This window comes from Sinohyriopsis cumingii, chromosome 3, assembly GCF_028554795.1.
Source record: "Sinohyriopsis cumingii isolate HCF-2022 chromosome 3, ASM2855479v2, whole genome shotgun sequence".
Lineage (NCBI taxonomy): Eukaryota > Metazoa > Mollusca > Bivalvia > Unionida > Unionidae > Sinohyriopsis > Sinohyriopsis cumingii.
Genome location: NC_142963.1, coordinates 30,511,288 through 30,528,732, shown reverse-complemented (window position 1 = coordinate 30,528,732; position 17,445 = coordinate 30,511,288). Strand labels below are relative to the sequence as shown.

At 36.6% G+C, this 17,445-nt stretch overlaps 1 protein-coding gene across 1 annotated transcript in view; it reads right to left on the bottom strand.

Annotated features, from left to right (window-relative positions):
• The window catches only part of LOC149802618 (mitotic checkpoint serine/threonine-protein kinase BUB1 beta-like), a 156,724-nt gene that overhangs the window by 16,255 nt on the left and 123,024 nt on the right, over positions 1–17,445 (bottom strand). The window contains exons 22-23 of the mRNA XM_089951932.1: positions 16,640–16,832; positions 1,572–1,678 (exon numbers count right to left, since the gene is read on the bottom strand). Coding sequence (XP_089808058.1) covers positions 1,572–1,678; positions 16,640–16,832 — 300 coding nt within the window. The remainder of the gene's footprint in view (positions 1–1,571; positions 1,679–16,639; positions 16,833–17,445) is intronic.

The following is a 17,445-nucleotide window of genomic DNA, read 5'->3' as shown; positions in this document are numbered from 1 at the left end:
GTGTGGGATAAACCAGTCATTAATGTTACATCCTTTAATTAAGTTACATGTGCTGTGTTCTCAGTTTTCCATTAGCTAAATGAAATGAGCTGACTTAACACACTAATTTGACAGTTTTTATGCAGATAGAATTTTTACGACTTCAAATTTTATTTTAATTCTACCCACTTTACTTAATTTGATAAAAATGATAAATTAACATGATTATACAATGCAAGTCAACAAGAAAATTGACTGAAACAATGCAATCAATGCTTCCACATGTCGGAGATCAAAACTGTGGAAACTTAATTAATGCTCATGGGTATTACTGTCAAATGACACAATTCACATTTCAATACAAAAAGGCATATGGTATTTATGATGATTACTGGAACCAAATTAAAAGATAAAATTGAAACACAAATTTGACTTGAGTGGCACCAGTAATCATTAGTAACATTTTAACTGATCAATATTTCATTGCATGCAGAGTTATTTTATACAGCATAATGATTTTTTTTTAAAATAGAAAAATGAAAATTTAATAAAAATATAACTTCTTATTCAAAATTGTGAATTTCATGATAATTAAAATTTCAGGGCAATAACAACCATTTTTAGAAAGATAATATCAAACGTATTTAATCTAACAATTGTAATCACAATTTTATTAACATTCAGCAAATAGGGGTCTATTTTGGGGGCACTTATTTAAACAAAAAAAAAAATGGGATTCACTTATAAGGGGGTTGCAGGTGTTAATCTTAATTCGGTTTCAGTAATCATCACAAATGCCATATGCCTTTTTTGTATACACATGTGATCATAAAAACATTGCAAGTTATCCAGTGAAATAAAGCGAGGATGCAGTGAATTTTTGTTTTAGCAAAATGGTAGAAATATTTCAATTTAAGAGTCCTACGACACATATAGATAAATGTGTAATCATCATACCAATTAAGAATATAAAAAATATACTTCTGCTAGGTTGCTTGTTTCTAAGCAGTCTCTGCACCTGTGGTATAGAATTCTTCCATTCCACTTTGGAGATTGGTGATTTTTCAGTACAAAATTCTAACATTTTACCAACTCCATTTAATGTAGGAAGACATGATTCAGATATCATATTAGTGTCATAGTATTTAAGTTACAATGAAAATGTGTAATAGTAATGTGTAGGAACAAGGTGTAGTGTTTTGTTTTTATGCAGCAGTAATGAAAATGTGTCTGCAATGTTTTTGTGATCACATGTATATATTAAGGGTGCTGCAGGAGAAGGGAATATATAAATGATTCATACAGCAATAATACGAATTAATCAGTGATTTGTTTTATTTAGTTTGTTGGGCATGGACATTATCAAACTATTTTAATCCAAACTAGTGATTCATCTATCTTATGTATTACCTGCTTGGGGCCAGCTGTTAAACCTTTAAACAGCAATCTCAAGGAACAAAACAAGACTATTTTGTGACCATCTTAAACAGAATCTTACATCTGCATTCAAGCTGAGGAATGCACGTTTTAACCAATGTAATTTTTAAAAATGTAAAATGTACACTTGTGTGACATAAAAATAAATTACTCACCTGGGCAAAGAATGGGTCATTAGCCAAGTTCCTTGTGACTGGTAAACTGACATGTACTGGCCAAAAATTAAAACATGAATGGAGCCAGCCAAACCAAACAGGTCAGTCTGAAAGTGAAAATGTTAAGAATAAACATGGTGAATCATGATTTCATTTTTAAATCAGCCAAGTCAAATTTTTATACATGACAGGACTTGTGTGTGTGTGTGTGTGTGTGAGAGAAAGAGAGAGAGAGAGATTTAAAAAAAAAAGAAGATATTTTCGCACAGGAACAAGTAGATGTAATTAGTAGTGGTATTAGGGATTTTATCAGCATAGAAGCCCCTGTCCCCCAGTACTTCTTACCATGAAACAATCAGGGCTTTAATATGTGAGGTTTTGTCGGGAGACCTTTCATAGCTGTGACTCCCACATTGGTAATATCACATACTTTGCACATGGAACATAGAAAACATAAGAGGTGATGGCAAATTTTATTCAAAGAACCTTAAAAAATTATTAGAAAACCTGGATAATAAGTGAAAATAGGTACATGCAGAAGATAACCTCAGAAGGAACTTCTGGTTGACATATACCAACTATACTTGCTAAGAAGTGAAGTACAACTGCAAAATGCATAGACCCAGATCTTCTGGCGCATTATGCACCAGCAGATCTGGGTCTATGCAGTTTGATAGAAATAATTTTTAGAACAAACAATACAGACCTGGATCAGCAGGTACATTATCCTATGGCAGATCAGGATCTATGTTGTTTGTAGTTTAACTTGACTTTATAAACAAGTATATATATATATATATATATATATATATATATATATATGCTCACACACACAGTGTTCTATTTACAAATGGCTTCATTTAAGTCATTTGACTCCTCAAGGCAAAAGACTGTGAGTCAAAATCCAAACATACAAGTCCTATTCAAGCCGATGATCAGTCTTAAGTAGTTTTTAAAAATAATTATATTGTATACAGTAAAACCTGTTATGAGAGACCGCCCATTCTGCCAACCAAAAGCGGTCTCTCAAGACAGGTGGTCTCTCATAAGAGGTGTGTGAAAATGGACTGGTTTTCAGGGTCAATAGTTAGCATTGTTGAAAAATAAATAATACCCATACTCACTGTACATGTATCATATCCTTTATTCATAAATCTTGTTAAATAATGCATGCATTCCTCTCAAAATATCTTTATATAATAAAGATATACATCTATCAAACAACGAGAATAAAATTTATATTTCAACATCACATTAATATGTACAAAAAATGAACAGTTAGACATGATGTATATATCTTATTTTATACACTTATTCACTTGTTTTTTTAAAAGAAATCCATTATACTTCTTTGTTGACATGTTTTACTCAGCTATTTGGTCTGAACATGTATCTCAATTATTGCCTTTTCCTGAATCAACTTTCCACTTACTGGTATGTTTTTACTCCTTGCAACACAAAACCACTCCCATACTCGCTCGTTCAGATCTCCGTAAACTGTCCGTCGTGCCGTGGCATATTTCCTCTGTGCTTGTGCACCTTTCTGCCATTCGTTTCTAATGGACTTCTTGTCTTTGATTACATTTTGAACTTGCGTTTTACCGACGCTTAAGATGACTGCTATTTTGCGAGTGGTCTCGCCTTTTTCATTTCTTTCAATGACATTAATTCTTTCTTCCAGTGTTAAAATTTTTCTTTTTTTCAGCGGAGATTCTGCCGTTGTTATTAGTGTTGACGTTATAAAGACTATCGGTTCTGATCAGGTTTTGGGGAATTGTGGAATAAATATATATTATGTACCAATGAATGAAACCAAAAGACATAATTAACTCATCAGGAAACAATAATGTACATATATTCTGAGACGAAGTTTAAATCAACAGCGTTATAGCGCGATAAACAAATGTTCCGACCATCTGCACCCACGTAAACAGATTGTGGCTTGGTGAAACACTAACAAAAGAAATAAAAAATAATTTTTAAAAAATCTGGAAATGATTCTCACTTACTAGTATTAAAGACAATGAGCTCATTCACCCTCTAGGCATTATGGATTAACTGGAAAGCAAACGATGTACTCAAACCAACACTGAAGCCCTTTCAAACGATTTCTCACTTGGACATAAGGACTACTGGCGTTTTGTGAGTTTTCATACAGATAAAGAAAAAATACAAACCTCTAAATTGACTGTGTATATCCATCATTACTCCCTTTGATGTTACTCTTACTGGCTATTCACATGACTTCGGCACTACAATGGCGGTTAGTGACATGTACTTTAGTCTGGTTAACTGCAGTTTACAAATGACACCGTACACTGGAGTTGTAAATTTCACAAAACTGGTACTGTAGCAAGACAAATTATTTTTAAATACTTTATTAGAGCAATCTTTGCTATTTATGCAGTCTTTGTTTCAAAGGATTAAATGATGGTTAGAGGTGTTTATCCCGATATATGGTTGTTCAACTATAGTGTTATTTAATGTGCACTTTGTTTGCATACTACATTTATCCTGAGCTCTAGTGTTTACAAAGGATTAAGTTAAGGTCAGTGGTGTCAATCTGTTTTGATTTTTTGGCGATGCGGTCGTTCATAGCAGTGTCAAAATGCATATTTTGCCAAGAAATCGCGGTCGCTGGTCGCGTTCAGCAGGTGGTCGTTCATAACAGAGCATTTATATAGTAAAATCGATCAGTACATTACGATTGTGGTCGGAAATGACAGGTGGTCGCTCATAGCAGAGGTCGCTTATGACTGGTTTTACTGTACTTACACAACAAAAATATTAGTGATATAATGTGACCAAAGCCTATAAGACAATTCCCTTGCCAGAAGCATCTAAACATTCTATATTTGTTAAAAATCTTGTTGATGGTTTCAAGTCATCAGAAATAATCTGAGCTCATATGACAAAGCCATTTATTTTTGGATATGTCAGTGCTTTCATCTGCCATTGTTGTCACAAATGATGAATTTTGCAGGCCACATATAAGACTATCCTCAACAATGTTTGATAGGCTTTCCAATACCTCTGAACAGGTAGTAGCCAAGTCATACTGAACAGCGGAATTCTTCAAACTGCCAATGGCATCAATTTCTTCAGCTGTTAAATCATGTATTAAATTAGGAAGAGATTTATATTTCAGATAAGGGATGTCTTCTACACTCAGCCAATGTGCACACTTAAAAGCACTTTCACTGCTATGTCTTGTTTGTAAAACTGCATTAAAGTCTGCCTGGTGTTGAGGACCTTCAATCAGCAGTTTGTGTTCTGGAAACCAAGCATGCCTTGCCAGTGTACTGTTCTGAAAGTTATTTTGTTTTTTGCACATTTGGTCATGGAGTTTTTTTTTAGCCTCTGTATATATATATGGCAAAACATAAAGGCATCTTCGCTGCCATTCTTCACTCGACTTAACTTCTTTTTGAAAACGTAGCCAGCTATATGTTTTCAACTATTCTGCACAAAATGTTACGTTTTCTCTTACAAGTAACCGGTACCTCATCTTTAGGTGATGAAGGCTTCACTGGTTCGATAACAATACAATTATCGACAGTCTAGTGTACAAACATAGTCCAAATGATAATTTGTTTTGTTTCAGATCTATTTTAATTCTTTTTGCCTTGGATGCCATTTTCAGTCGAATGCTGACCGTATCTCGGAACAATGCAAGGCATATAACTGAGCGAATGGAAATTGTTGCTTCATTGCTTGACAAGGATGCGCATAAAAAAAATAGTTTCTTGTGAGAATCACTTTAAAATCATGTGTTTATTTTCTGCCTCTTTCTTGTGTGTGGTGATTATACAGTTGTAACATCCTGTTGCTACAAATGATGTGACAGTTACAAGTCACATAAGATCCGCTCCAAGCTCCACACTCACTTTGTAACCCTATGTATTATGATAACATCAGCGCAAGAAACTGATGTGCATGTGTTTCTGTTTGGGAGACCTGTAATCTAGCCAATAAAGTAGTTAGAGCAAACCTTTATTTTGTGTTAATCAGCAAAACATAACATTGGGGTGCATCAGTCTACATACTGTTGCTGACTTTTGTGCGTCAAATTGGAAAAGTTTGCACATTTGATGCATGGGTAGATAAAATACTGTATATATATATATATATATATATATATATATATATATATATATATATATATATAAACCTTCTGGTAGACATGTCCTAATGACAAGTACACAGGGGTCTAACAGGACAAAAGTACATGGGCTTTCTGGCAGACATGTGCAGATGTACATACATGGGTCCTAAAACATTTCTGAAGTAAATTTTTATGCAGATGTGAGCTTTTGATAATTACTGTTTTGAAGTTATTATTGTCACTATACATCTATTTAACGTATCTTATAACCAGCTTTCCCTTCTTATGTTTTATGCCAATCATTACCGTCTTTATGTAATATTCTATTAAATTTGTGTGTGTGATTTGGATTTTTAACAAAGCTTTAAAAAACATTATCCTGACACCAGGCCGACCAGTCCTTACACTAACCTCTTAACGCCGAGCACCTAGCGAGGCAGCTGTTAGTACCATTTTTGAAGTCTCTGGTATAACTTGGCCTGGGTTCAAAACCTGCAACCTCCCGCATTCGAGGCTGATATTTGAACCACCAGAGCAGTCTCTATTAAACAAGACTGAACAGCATTAAGTATGAATCAAAAGAAATTGCTCTATGATGATAAATATTTTCCGGGATTCAAAGTCCCCATTCCAAACAAATGATTCCCTCCTCCAGTTAGTATTGGATTACCAAAATTGAAAAGAACAGTTTGACTCCTTAGTAATCCAAACATGTGGAATAGCTTCCTCTTTTGACTTGGACTAAGAGTACACAACATCAGAGTGGGGTGGCAATCTTACACAATTAAAGTTAGTTTTACCCAAACTACATTTTAAAAGCATTAATGTGTGTGTGTGTGTGTTGTGTTTCGGATCTTTAACATAGCTTTAACAATTTTTCAGTCATATCACTACGACGTCCGTAGTGTGACAGTTTATAGTGATGTCTAGCACTGGAACATCATGCTGCAGACATGTAGCATCATGTTCCATTCAGTCACATTATCCTGACTTTGGTATGACTTGGCCTGGGTTTAAACCAACGACCTCCCACATCTGAGGCAGATGTTCTAACCACTAAGCCACCAGAGTGGTCCTACAAGCATTAATACATTACCTATTACAAGTTACAAGTCAGGATGGAGGCTTATAGCTAGGATGGAGGCTAATAGCCTCAACAAAACTTATACAGAAAAAGATATGCACTTACTATTATGGTAGTAAGTAGTGTAGCCTTCTACATACATGCCAACCCCTGACGAGGAAAAAGTGTAATCCAAGTGGACAAAAAGAGGAATCCAAGCAGAAAAAGAGGAATCCACATATAACATGTTAAAAATTCAATAAACAATGATTTATTTGCTCCTCTCGTATTTTAACATCATTTACTGCTTCAAGTTTTCATATGTAGCACTTTTAGCTTTTGAAAGCAACAGATTTTCATGCTGCATTTTAATACACTTTGTACCAGCTGAGACCATGAATGTTTTGCACACCAGTAGAGCACAAAGTACTGGGTTAATGAGCCTGGATCTGAATTCACTTTTATTTTTGTTAACAATACTGAACAATCTCTCACAGTCAACCTTACAATGGTAAAGAACTAATATTCCTTTCATAACTTGACAAAGAAGAGGAAATTTATATTTTCCAGTGATCGTGTCTTTTAGCTGGGAAATAAGGTGCCACTGCACATCATCTCTATCTGCATTAAGTATCTTGTCAGGTAGAATCCCAACTTTATACTTCAGGAATTCTCCTTCCAGATGATCCAAGGTATAACAAGGATTGTAATAGAAAGGGATATCTCTTGACAAAGAATCTAACACTTTTGAAAATTTTTGACTGTTACTCATTTACATCAGCGACTGAAGCATTTAAAAGCACTTCGTCTCCATAGGGGAATTTCTGAAGCATGTAATCACAGGCTGTATCATAATAATCTCTAACATTATCATAAAACACCTTCACAGCTTGAGTAGAATTTTGTTCTATGAATTCTCTTGCTTCTGCACCAATACCAAGATCTTCGTTATCTTTCTATTAAGAACTCGGTAAATAACATCTCTGCATTTATAACATTCATGTCCGCACTTTAGTTCTGCTGTAGATAATAAGTTACCATAATATTGGAGTTCATAAGACGAGCTAATTCGATGTGTTTTCTTTGTTTTCAAGTGTTTCTCCACATAAAATTTACCACCATGCCCAATATTAAAATTGTTTCCGCACAGACTGCAATGAGCATGATGCTGCCCTAGAATACAGGGACTCGTATCGTTGCTTAAAACTGACCTGTCATACATGTACTATATAGTACATGTATGACAGGTCAATTTTAAGCAACGATATGGGCCCCTGTACCCAAGAACGGAATGCTGTATTATGCCATTCATGTATTCATCTTTGAAGGATTCGGGTTTTTTAAAAATCTTTTTCTGATCCACCTGTGAAATTCTTTGAAAAAATATGTTCTCTAACACAAACATTGACTAGAATACACCTGAAGACTTTTAGCACCAAATAGTAAAATTCTTTCCACACGACCTGCAATAGACGTCGCGTGATTCTGCCGTCGTGTCCTCATCTTTGGAGGATTCTGTTACTTTATGTTTCGTTCATTTTTGGCCTTTTTCTAATCCATCTGCAAAATTATTTGAAAGGAGATATTTTTGCTCTCATACACGCATCGACTAAAATAAATTATACTTTTTAGCGCCAAATACTTATAGACTGGTTCTGTACTAAATATAAATTAGAAAAAAGAATCTGCGAGTAAAGATTAAAAATTAGAAAACCAGTCTGTTCTCTCCTCACTAAGCCATACAGCTGCTATAAATAGAATGAGGTCGAAAGTTTGAAAGTAGAACCAGCATGTTTCTGGGTAATAAGATAGTTGCTATAAATAGAACATAATACTGTTAGGAAAGTGCACGGACAAGCGTACTTTTATAGTGTAGTTACGTAGAAGCCATCTTTTCTAAAATATGGTCTGTGGAATTAATGGGATGTTAATAAAAACGAGAAAACAAACAACTGATTATTTTTGGAACGTGGATATACTGAAAAAGCGTAATCCATATATGTTTACGTGTAAGGCGTAATTTAGTGAAAAATAGTGTAATGATTACACCAAAAGTGTAATGGTTGGCATGTATGCTTCTAGAATGTAGGGCTACTTGCTATGCCATTACTAGAGAACAAACCCAAAATATCTTCACTCTGTTGTGCCAACAATTTAAAGGTAAAAGGAAGATAGGGTGAGATGGCCATAAGGCGACTCTCATAACATCATTCAAAGGAGGATGATTCAAGTAGACCAAAGATGCAGAAATAACCCTAACTCAATGGACTTTACTTCTCAAGAAAGGTCCCTCTCAGTGAGTGACTGATAAGCTCTGTTCTTTGACTAAAATTTGCCATCACCTCTTATATTTTCTATGTTCCATGTGCAAAGTCCTGGAGGATTGACTGCTTGAAATAAACAAAGCATGAAGGTGAGAATCTGAAGATCATTGTGGAAGAGAGACCCCTGTGCTCTGACAGAAGGTCCCTCCTCTGTAATAATCTCCTGTGCTCATCTACCAACTGGTCACGTGGATCAGTGAACCATGACCACTGAAATCACGTGGGTTTCCAGGATGAGTTGAAAATTGGAGAACATTACTTTGTGGAGCACCTTTGGAATTAGTTTAAAAGGCATAAAGTTGTATAAGTACAGGCAATCCCACTTCAGATTGAAAGTGTGCACCATACTGGTGAGACATAATTAGGAACTTGTTGTTTGGTCTTGAAGCGAACGAGTCCACTAAGGGTCTCCCTAGAGTGACTCTGCTACCAAATGTTGCAGAGATAATTCCATGAGGACCACATGGCATCCTGCCCATCAGGATGTTCCTTTTGCCCAGAATACAAAGGTTCCAGACTTTCATGAACAGGATGTTCCTTTTGCCCAGAATACAAAGGTTCCAAACTTTCATGAACAGGAAAGGAACATGTGCTGAAGGTTTGATACTGTTAACATCTTGTCTGAACTGACCATAACACAATGATGCCTAACGAGGTTGAAGACTGGCTGCATTTCCAAGTTGTTTATATGAAGGATTGCTTTTTCCTGAGAACAAAATCCCTGGAGATCTACTCCCTCTCCTCCACATCCAGGTGAGTGCCCCATCCTGAATCTGATGCATCAGAGTACAAAAAGGAGTGAGATTCAATATAGTGAACTTGGACTCCAGTCAGAAGCCAGAAGTTTTGATTCAGTCACCAAAACATGTGGTGGTAAAAATCAGATTCTAAGATTATCTGAGATGAATGATTCCTTCTGCAGTCACCAGTTTGCTAGAATAAGGAACTGGAGAGGGCGCAAATATAGTATCCCTTGGGGAACTAAGCCAAAGCTGAGTTTGGAGTTCCCAGGAGAGAGAGGTAAAGGCAAGCCAACAAGGTCTTGACCAAAAACGTCTTATGATGGAAAGGATTTGGCGATCCAATCTGGAGGAACACAAATCCTCACAAGGCTGGTGAGGAAACTCATCCGCACATAAACTAAATCCTGAAATATCTGGAAACAGAAACCTGGAATTCTATTATTTTCCACCCTCTAAACAATGTGCTTTCATAACAGGGTCTATACCTCTTCCTTTACATGAGCCAGAATAAACTGGTGAAAGAAGACGGAATTCATGATGGGAAGAAATTTCCTAGAAAGGAAGCTGGTGTCTGTCCTCTTCTTATGTTACGTGTTTAGGCTCGAATAAACAGCAACACAAGAAAGAGCAAAGACAAAAAGCCTTGAAAAATGTAACAAATTATTTATTTCCCTGGAAAAAAATAAGAACTTACAGTTTTAAGAATCAAATCCAAAAATCCTAATATTGAAATGTTCTAATGAATTCAAGTTTGAATCCCGACGAAGAATCCAAGATGGAAGGCGATGATGTATGCTGTATCCTGTATAGTGTGGTTGTCTACAGTTCCTTGAAAAACGCAATAAACAATCCTCCAGTTTTGGAAATCCAAATAAAATTTTTAAGAAATGTCTTTGTTCACAAATTCTGTATGAGCACAAGTATATTTCCAGGAAAAAGAATAACTTCTTTTGAATCCAAATAATCTGAAGAAAAATTAACATATAACTCGAAAACTGGCCTCAAATGAAGAAAACGACTTGACACATCAAGCATTTTTAAGAACAGAATGACTAAATTCTCTCTAAACATCACTTATTAACACTAACTAATGCTTAATTTCAGAAACGCTTGAATTACAAAATAGAGGATCATGTGAACATGTTTACATATAAAAAAAATCACATAGCCCCTGTATGACCTTGATATAAACCAATCATTTTACTCTAAGAATAAATTTTTTAAAAAGTTTACCTAACTGAAAACTATTTACAAGCCTAGGATCACGTATCCAATACAGCCTCGATCTCACTCTTATTACTCCCACAATAAAAGTAAATAAAAAAAAAAGAAGTTGTTGACGTGACTGTTACTAAATTTGAATTACAGTCGGGAACCAGGTCAGCCTTATGTTTACAGAAATGAACAGTCAAGGTCAAACTTTTTTCTGGAAAAAGTACGAGTTCCTAGTAAACAGAACCACATTATTTTGACATATAAAAAAAATAAAAAAATAGAAAGATTTTAAAACTTACAAACAATTAAATCAGATGCAAATTAAATCAAATATACATAACACTCTGAAGTGGAATGGACTAACATATCATCTGCAATGTTCAACCAAAACATGGAGGAGTGTCTAGATGAGCACCTACAGGGTTGCTGGGAGGAGGAAGACCATGCAACTCCCAAGGGTTACCCCACTCCCTCCTTGGAGACAAAGGATGAGTTTAGAAGACTTCCTCCTTTGGCCTCTCCAACTGCCATAAATAGCAAATGACAGACACATGGGAGCATTAACTGAGTCTGTTAAAAAAACTGTTATGCTGTGCTTGCCTGAAGAATTTGGGAGAAGGTTCCATAGGGCAGTCATAGTGGGCATGATTTTTGGCTGATTTTGACAAGACTAGAGTTGCTGCCAAGGACCTCTGTTGCTTGTCCCTCAAATCTTTTGAAGCTATGGAGTGGATGAGGCCTACAAAGACCTCTAAAGTGCATATATGTCTCATGTGATGCAGCTTGAACTCATTCGGCCCTGATCCCGTCCGTAGTTGTGGTTTGTTTACTGCATTCAATGGCAAATCCCATCTCCAATCGTGGTGAATGTGTGTTAGATACAAAGTCTCTGACTGGCTACAAATGTTTTTTTTTCAAGAATCAGACCAATATTAAACCAATCAGAAATGATGTTACTTTCCTTTGTGCAAATTTGAATGGTTCAGAAGCCAAAGGTTACTAATTGAGAGCAGTTTCACTACATGTGTTCTGTTCATGAAAAATCGTAAATGATGGTGGATGTAAGAGTGATTTTTTTTTTAATGACAAAGAGAGCAAACATGAGGAGTTTCTCGGGTATGATCTCGAAAATATTGAGCAAGCAGAGGAAAGATATGTTCGACAGTTGGACATTTTGCGAGATTTAGATTTGGACATAGAAGTTTCTGAGATTGAACCATCAGAAGAAAAGGATGCTGATAGTAATGGTGATAGAGTTCTAGCGGATCTAGCAGATTGGAGCAATCATCTTTGGCCTGTCCAAATTGATGATTTTAGTGGACCAAATCTCAGACCTAAAACGAACATGGACAAGGAAAAAAGAGAAATTTATTTTTTTCATTTGTTATTTCCAGAGGAACTGTACTCAGACATTGCAAATGAAACCAATGCATATGCCCAAAAATGCATCTTGGTATCATCAAACAAAAGGTGGTATCCAACAACACCAGACGAGATAAAAGCTCTGACTGGGGCTCATGTTGTCATGGGAGTCCTTCCAGTACCAGTCCAAGATATGAATTGGCATAAGGACAAACTTTTCCATCCTTCTTGCATTGAACTGAAATTTAGTCATGCAAGATTTGAAAATCTACAGAAACATTTTCATGTGACTAACACCAGCAACAAGCCACATCGAAGAACACCTGGTCACGACAAACTGGCTCACATTCGACCAATATTGGAGCTGATTTGCAACCCAGGTGTCCACTGACGATACAATGATTGGATTTTCAGGACGACTGGGCTTTAAGCAGTATGTGTCTTTAAAACCGACCAAGAGAGGCATCAAAGTATCAGTTAGAGCAGATCCTCATAATGGATTTGTTGGGGACTTTCAGGTTTATACTGGAAGGACTGACAACAATCCAGAATTGAATCTTGGTCAAAGGGTTGTTCTTGATTTGATGGAACCTTTCTTTCGTCCTGGTCACCTATTCTACAGCAACAGTTCTTTTAACATGTCCAGACCTATTTCTTCAGCATCGACAAAAAGATACATATGGCTGCAAAACAGTTCGATGAAATCGAAAGGGTCTTCCATCTGGATTACACAAAGTAAAGCTGAAGGAGCACGGCCAAAGCATAATTAAACAGAAAGGAGACATGAAAGTTACAGCTTGGCATGACAAGAACAAAAAGAACATCACTATACTGTGTACCAACTGTGACGGTGAGGCCACATCTGTTAGCTGGAAGCAGAAAGATGGTTCCATCAAGGATATTCCATGACCACTCCCGCTCGAACTGTACAACATGCACATGAATGGAGTAGACAATGCAGATCAAATGCAAGCAACTTACAGCACTGGTGGAGAGTCCTTGAAATGGTGGAAGTATCTGGTTTTTTTTCCTTTTCGACATTTCAATAGCAAATTCATATTTGCTGATGAAAGAATTGCAGAACCATAATATTATCACCAAAAACAACAGGGAAAGAGCTAGAACCCAGTTGGAGTTTAGAATGAATCTTGCACATCAACTACTTGGAGGATTTGTAAGTAAAAGGAAAAGAGATGTAGAAGTTCAACACCTGCTTCAGCAAGGTCAGCATTAGCCAGTGGTCATGCCAAAGAAAAAAAAGCCTACAAAACGTGCTCACTGAACAAAGTTTGATCTGAACCAACAACTGGATGTGAACAATGCCAAGTAAATTTATGCGCAAAATGTTTCAAACTGATTTATTCCAATGAAATTGAGGGAAGATGACATATTTCTAAAAATGTTGCACATAATTTTGTAAACAGTGTATAAATAAGTTGTGAAAGACTTGGAGAAATAAGAAGAAAAAAAACATCACTGTGTAGACAAATTCATCTGGAATAATTGGTGAAAATTTCGTGGATATGTATTGTATATAAGAAGAGAAATTAAGGTAAGAGTGAATGCAGGTGCATGATGTTTACAAAATTTTCCAAACAGGTAAAAACTCTCTGGGGCACAAGCAGCTAGACACAGCTTAGTGCTGCTGGGGCATAGCAGCAGTGACACTGATAACAGTGCTGGGGCTGAATGAGTTAAAAAGTTCTTGCTGTGGTCCGGTAAGACTTAAGATGTCTCTAAGGTGGCATCCCTGTGGATGTGAAGAAGCTCCCCTGAAAGCACCAGTGACACAAGCAGCACGCTATGCAATATCTTTGCTACTTCCTAGAGTAAGTGATCAACTGTCTCAATGATTTCTATTTCAAGAGACTGAAGGAAGCTATCAAAATAGATCGGCATGTAAGGCGATCAGCACCATAAAGCTTTCAGGGTTTTCAACTGGGAGGTGAGTGCATGCCCCAGCTGATATCCTCACAGAAAAACTTTCTAGACTGGAAAATCTTTGTGTCCTTAGTACCAGAATGCTTAGGACCCCATATCTGGGTAAAGGAGGCAGTAAACTTTGTTCACTGCCTTATCATATGTCCAAACATCCTCCTCATCCAACACCTGACCACACAGGTGGGAAAGAGCCGGGGATCCAAATGGGAGAGGAACCACTGCCACCGGTTGTTCTGGGAACCATTTTGAGTCCACCATCATGGAAAGGGTGTGACATCCTGAGCCTACTTCCAAGTTGAGACTGCACTGTTCTTCCCAGTATTTCTCTCTGGGGTGGATGAGGGGATGTCGATGCAACCCCCATCCTTAGTCATGTGAGGTTAGGGGGCTGAGATAGTTATTAATCCAATCTCTGTTAACAGACCAATAATCAAAACCCAGTACCATGCCAATGACTAATATGGTGAAGAAGAGCTGATAGACATGCCCAAATCAGATTAAATGCTGCTCTTCCTCTCCGAAAGGCATGATTTGCTAATCTGTCAGTGGGACACTAACTTTGAGAGGGTACTCCTCATCCCTAATCAGAAGGTGCAAATCACTTTTAAGCTTCTTCCTCTGTTGGGATGAGCCAAGAACCGAGACTTCACTGGCAGTGATGGCTTTGTAACCAGCATTTGGCATCCTTGGCCTCTGAGTGATCTCTGAACCATGAATACTAATTGGAGAGAATAATTAACTTTGAATAAATGAGTTCCATGAAATGAAAGCAATGCAACATTAGCAGATAATGTATCACTGCTATTAAACTGTAAATTGTATCCCCCACAAGTGGCCACATAATCGTGTTTACAGATGTAAATCATACAAATATTTGTTGCTTTCTAAATTAAACACACTGACATTGGTTCCAACCTGCTGATAAGTTCCTAACTTTAATCTGTACAACGATGTAAGTAATCCAATTATCCTAACTGCTGTGTGTTCCTTTGATGTCTGGTTTTGTCACTTTGATAATTACAAGCTATTATTACCACTGATAATTATCACGATGACAAATGGAGGCAGCTGGAAGCAAGTATTTTCCAGCTCATCTCAATGTGATATTTGATCACTATAAAGTAAAACTGGTATGTTAGTCTTTGTGGCTTTCCTCTGTTGCCTTATGAGATGTACATGGAAAGGTTGCTGATCTTAACAAGTTTACTCCCTAGTAAACACTGAGCAATTTGTATAATAGCTTGGTAGACATGAGAATTTACCATAAAAGCTATAATTTAGTTTCAAAGTGGTATGGTTGCCGACGAAAGAATAAGTCTCTTTTTTTTAAGTGAAAAATGTCAGTCATTCTCAGTTGAGCAGGAAAAGTAAACACAATTAGACAAAATGAAGAGAGAGAGAGAGAGTCCTCTAAACATTACTGTGAGATCTGATGTCAGAAAGATTCAATTAGCATTGTTAATATGCATTCTGCAGCAGTGGGAAAATGGAAAACACAGGGATAGCTACAATATTACAGCCTTGACTAGGATGGAAAATGACAATTATTGTCAGTGCTGTACCCTGATTTTATTGACAGGGTTTGTAAATGATTTTACACTACAACTCATGGTTATTCATAATCAGTTAAAATAAATATCACAACAATTTGATAGTATGCATGCACTTGTTTAAAAATGAAAACATTCAATATTTAAAAATTAGTTATGCTCTTACTTTATGTGTAATTATTTCTCAGAGCTGTGTGATCACCCCTCTTGAAAAGCTACCCTCTCTTATAAGGCCACTTTCCTGCTGCAAAAGGGGTGACCTTATAAGAAAGGGACCACTGAATTACTGACAACATTACAGGCACTAATAAAATTTAATCTTGTTAATAACACAGGCAGGATAAAAACTCACTGCATCTAACAGGCAGCTGTTGAGGATGCTGACTTTTATAGGAGGCAGGACTGTGTTTCCTACCTTTCTTCCGAGGTTAAAAACATTTGCATATAAGTATAGCCCTGCTTACAGTAGTTAGAACAAATATATCATGCAAAACAAATCACTTAAATTGTCAACAAAAGACAAAACAATGGTGGAGTAACTAGAAAAACTGACAACAACAAGTAAAAAGTTAAAGAAAACTGACAACGGAGAGTAAAAAGTTAACATCTTCAAGTGATGTTCAAGCTTCTGGCTTAAGTTGTATTATGTATCTTCGTCATTGCCATTTTTCCACTGCATGATATTGCAGGCTTCCTCTTGCATAATGTTACTCTCCTTTACTGAAAGTTTAAGTGATTTGGTATGCAAGATGTCTCCAAATTTACCTGGTAGGTCCAAGGCCTGTCTGTTTTCATTTCAATACATTGAAAGTCTCCTGTTTTGACTTTTGCCATAAAGGTTGTACCTGGTGGGTACTTAGTCATGTCAATACTCTGCCCAAAGTCAATCAGTACCATGCATCTTTTCTGACCAGCAAACAATTCCTCTGCATTTTTCACTGCTGGCAGTGTGGATGGGCTAGAAAATATAAAGTACAATACAATTATTTCACGAGCTGTATTTATCTATGCTTCAAGATCACATACAATTTTGAGAAAAACAAAACACCCATTTTCATCATATACCATATATACTTGCTTTTAAGTCGAATCAAACAACAAAGATCCTGATCTGCCGTAGCATAATGCACCTGCAGATCAGGGTCTCTGCTGTTTGTACTACTCTTAGCAAACTACACATACTCAAATCTGCCAGCGCATTATGCAACAGCAGATCTGAGTCTGTGCAGTTTGCAGTTGAGCTTGACTTATAAGTGAGTACATAAAGTACCATGTATAAAAGGAATTCTGCCATTGTTATACGGCTGATGCTTGCTGGTCTTGTTGTACTGGAGTGTTACACAATATTAAGGTTGTATCACACTCAACAGACTCTACCACCAACATTGTCAAAAGCTCCAAACTTCTTTTGCCTTTGGACTTCAGTGATCGCACAAGACGCATGCTATATCAGAAGAGCACTGGCCAACATCCACTCGGATTAAATCTATCACATGTTCAGAGGCAACAATATCCAAACAGATTAAATCTATCACATGTTTACAGGCAACAATATACTTACTTCAGACTGA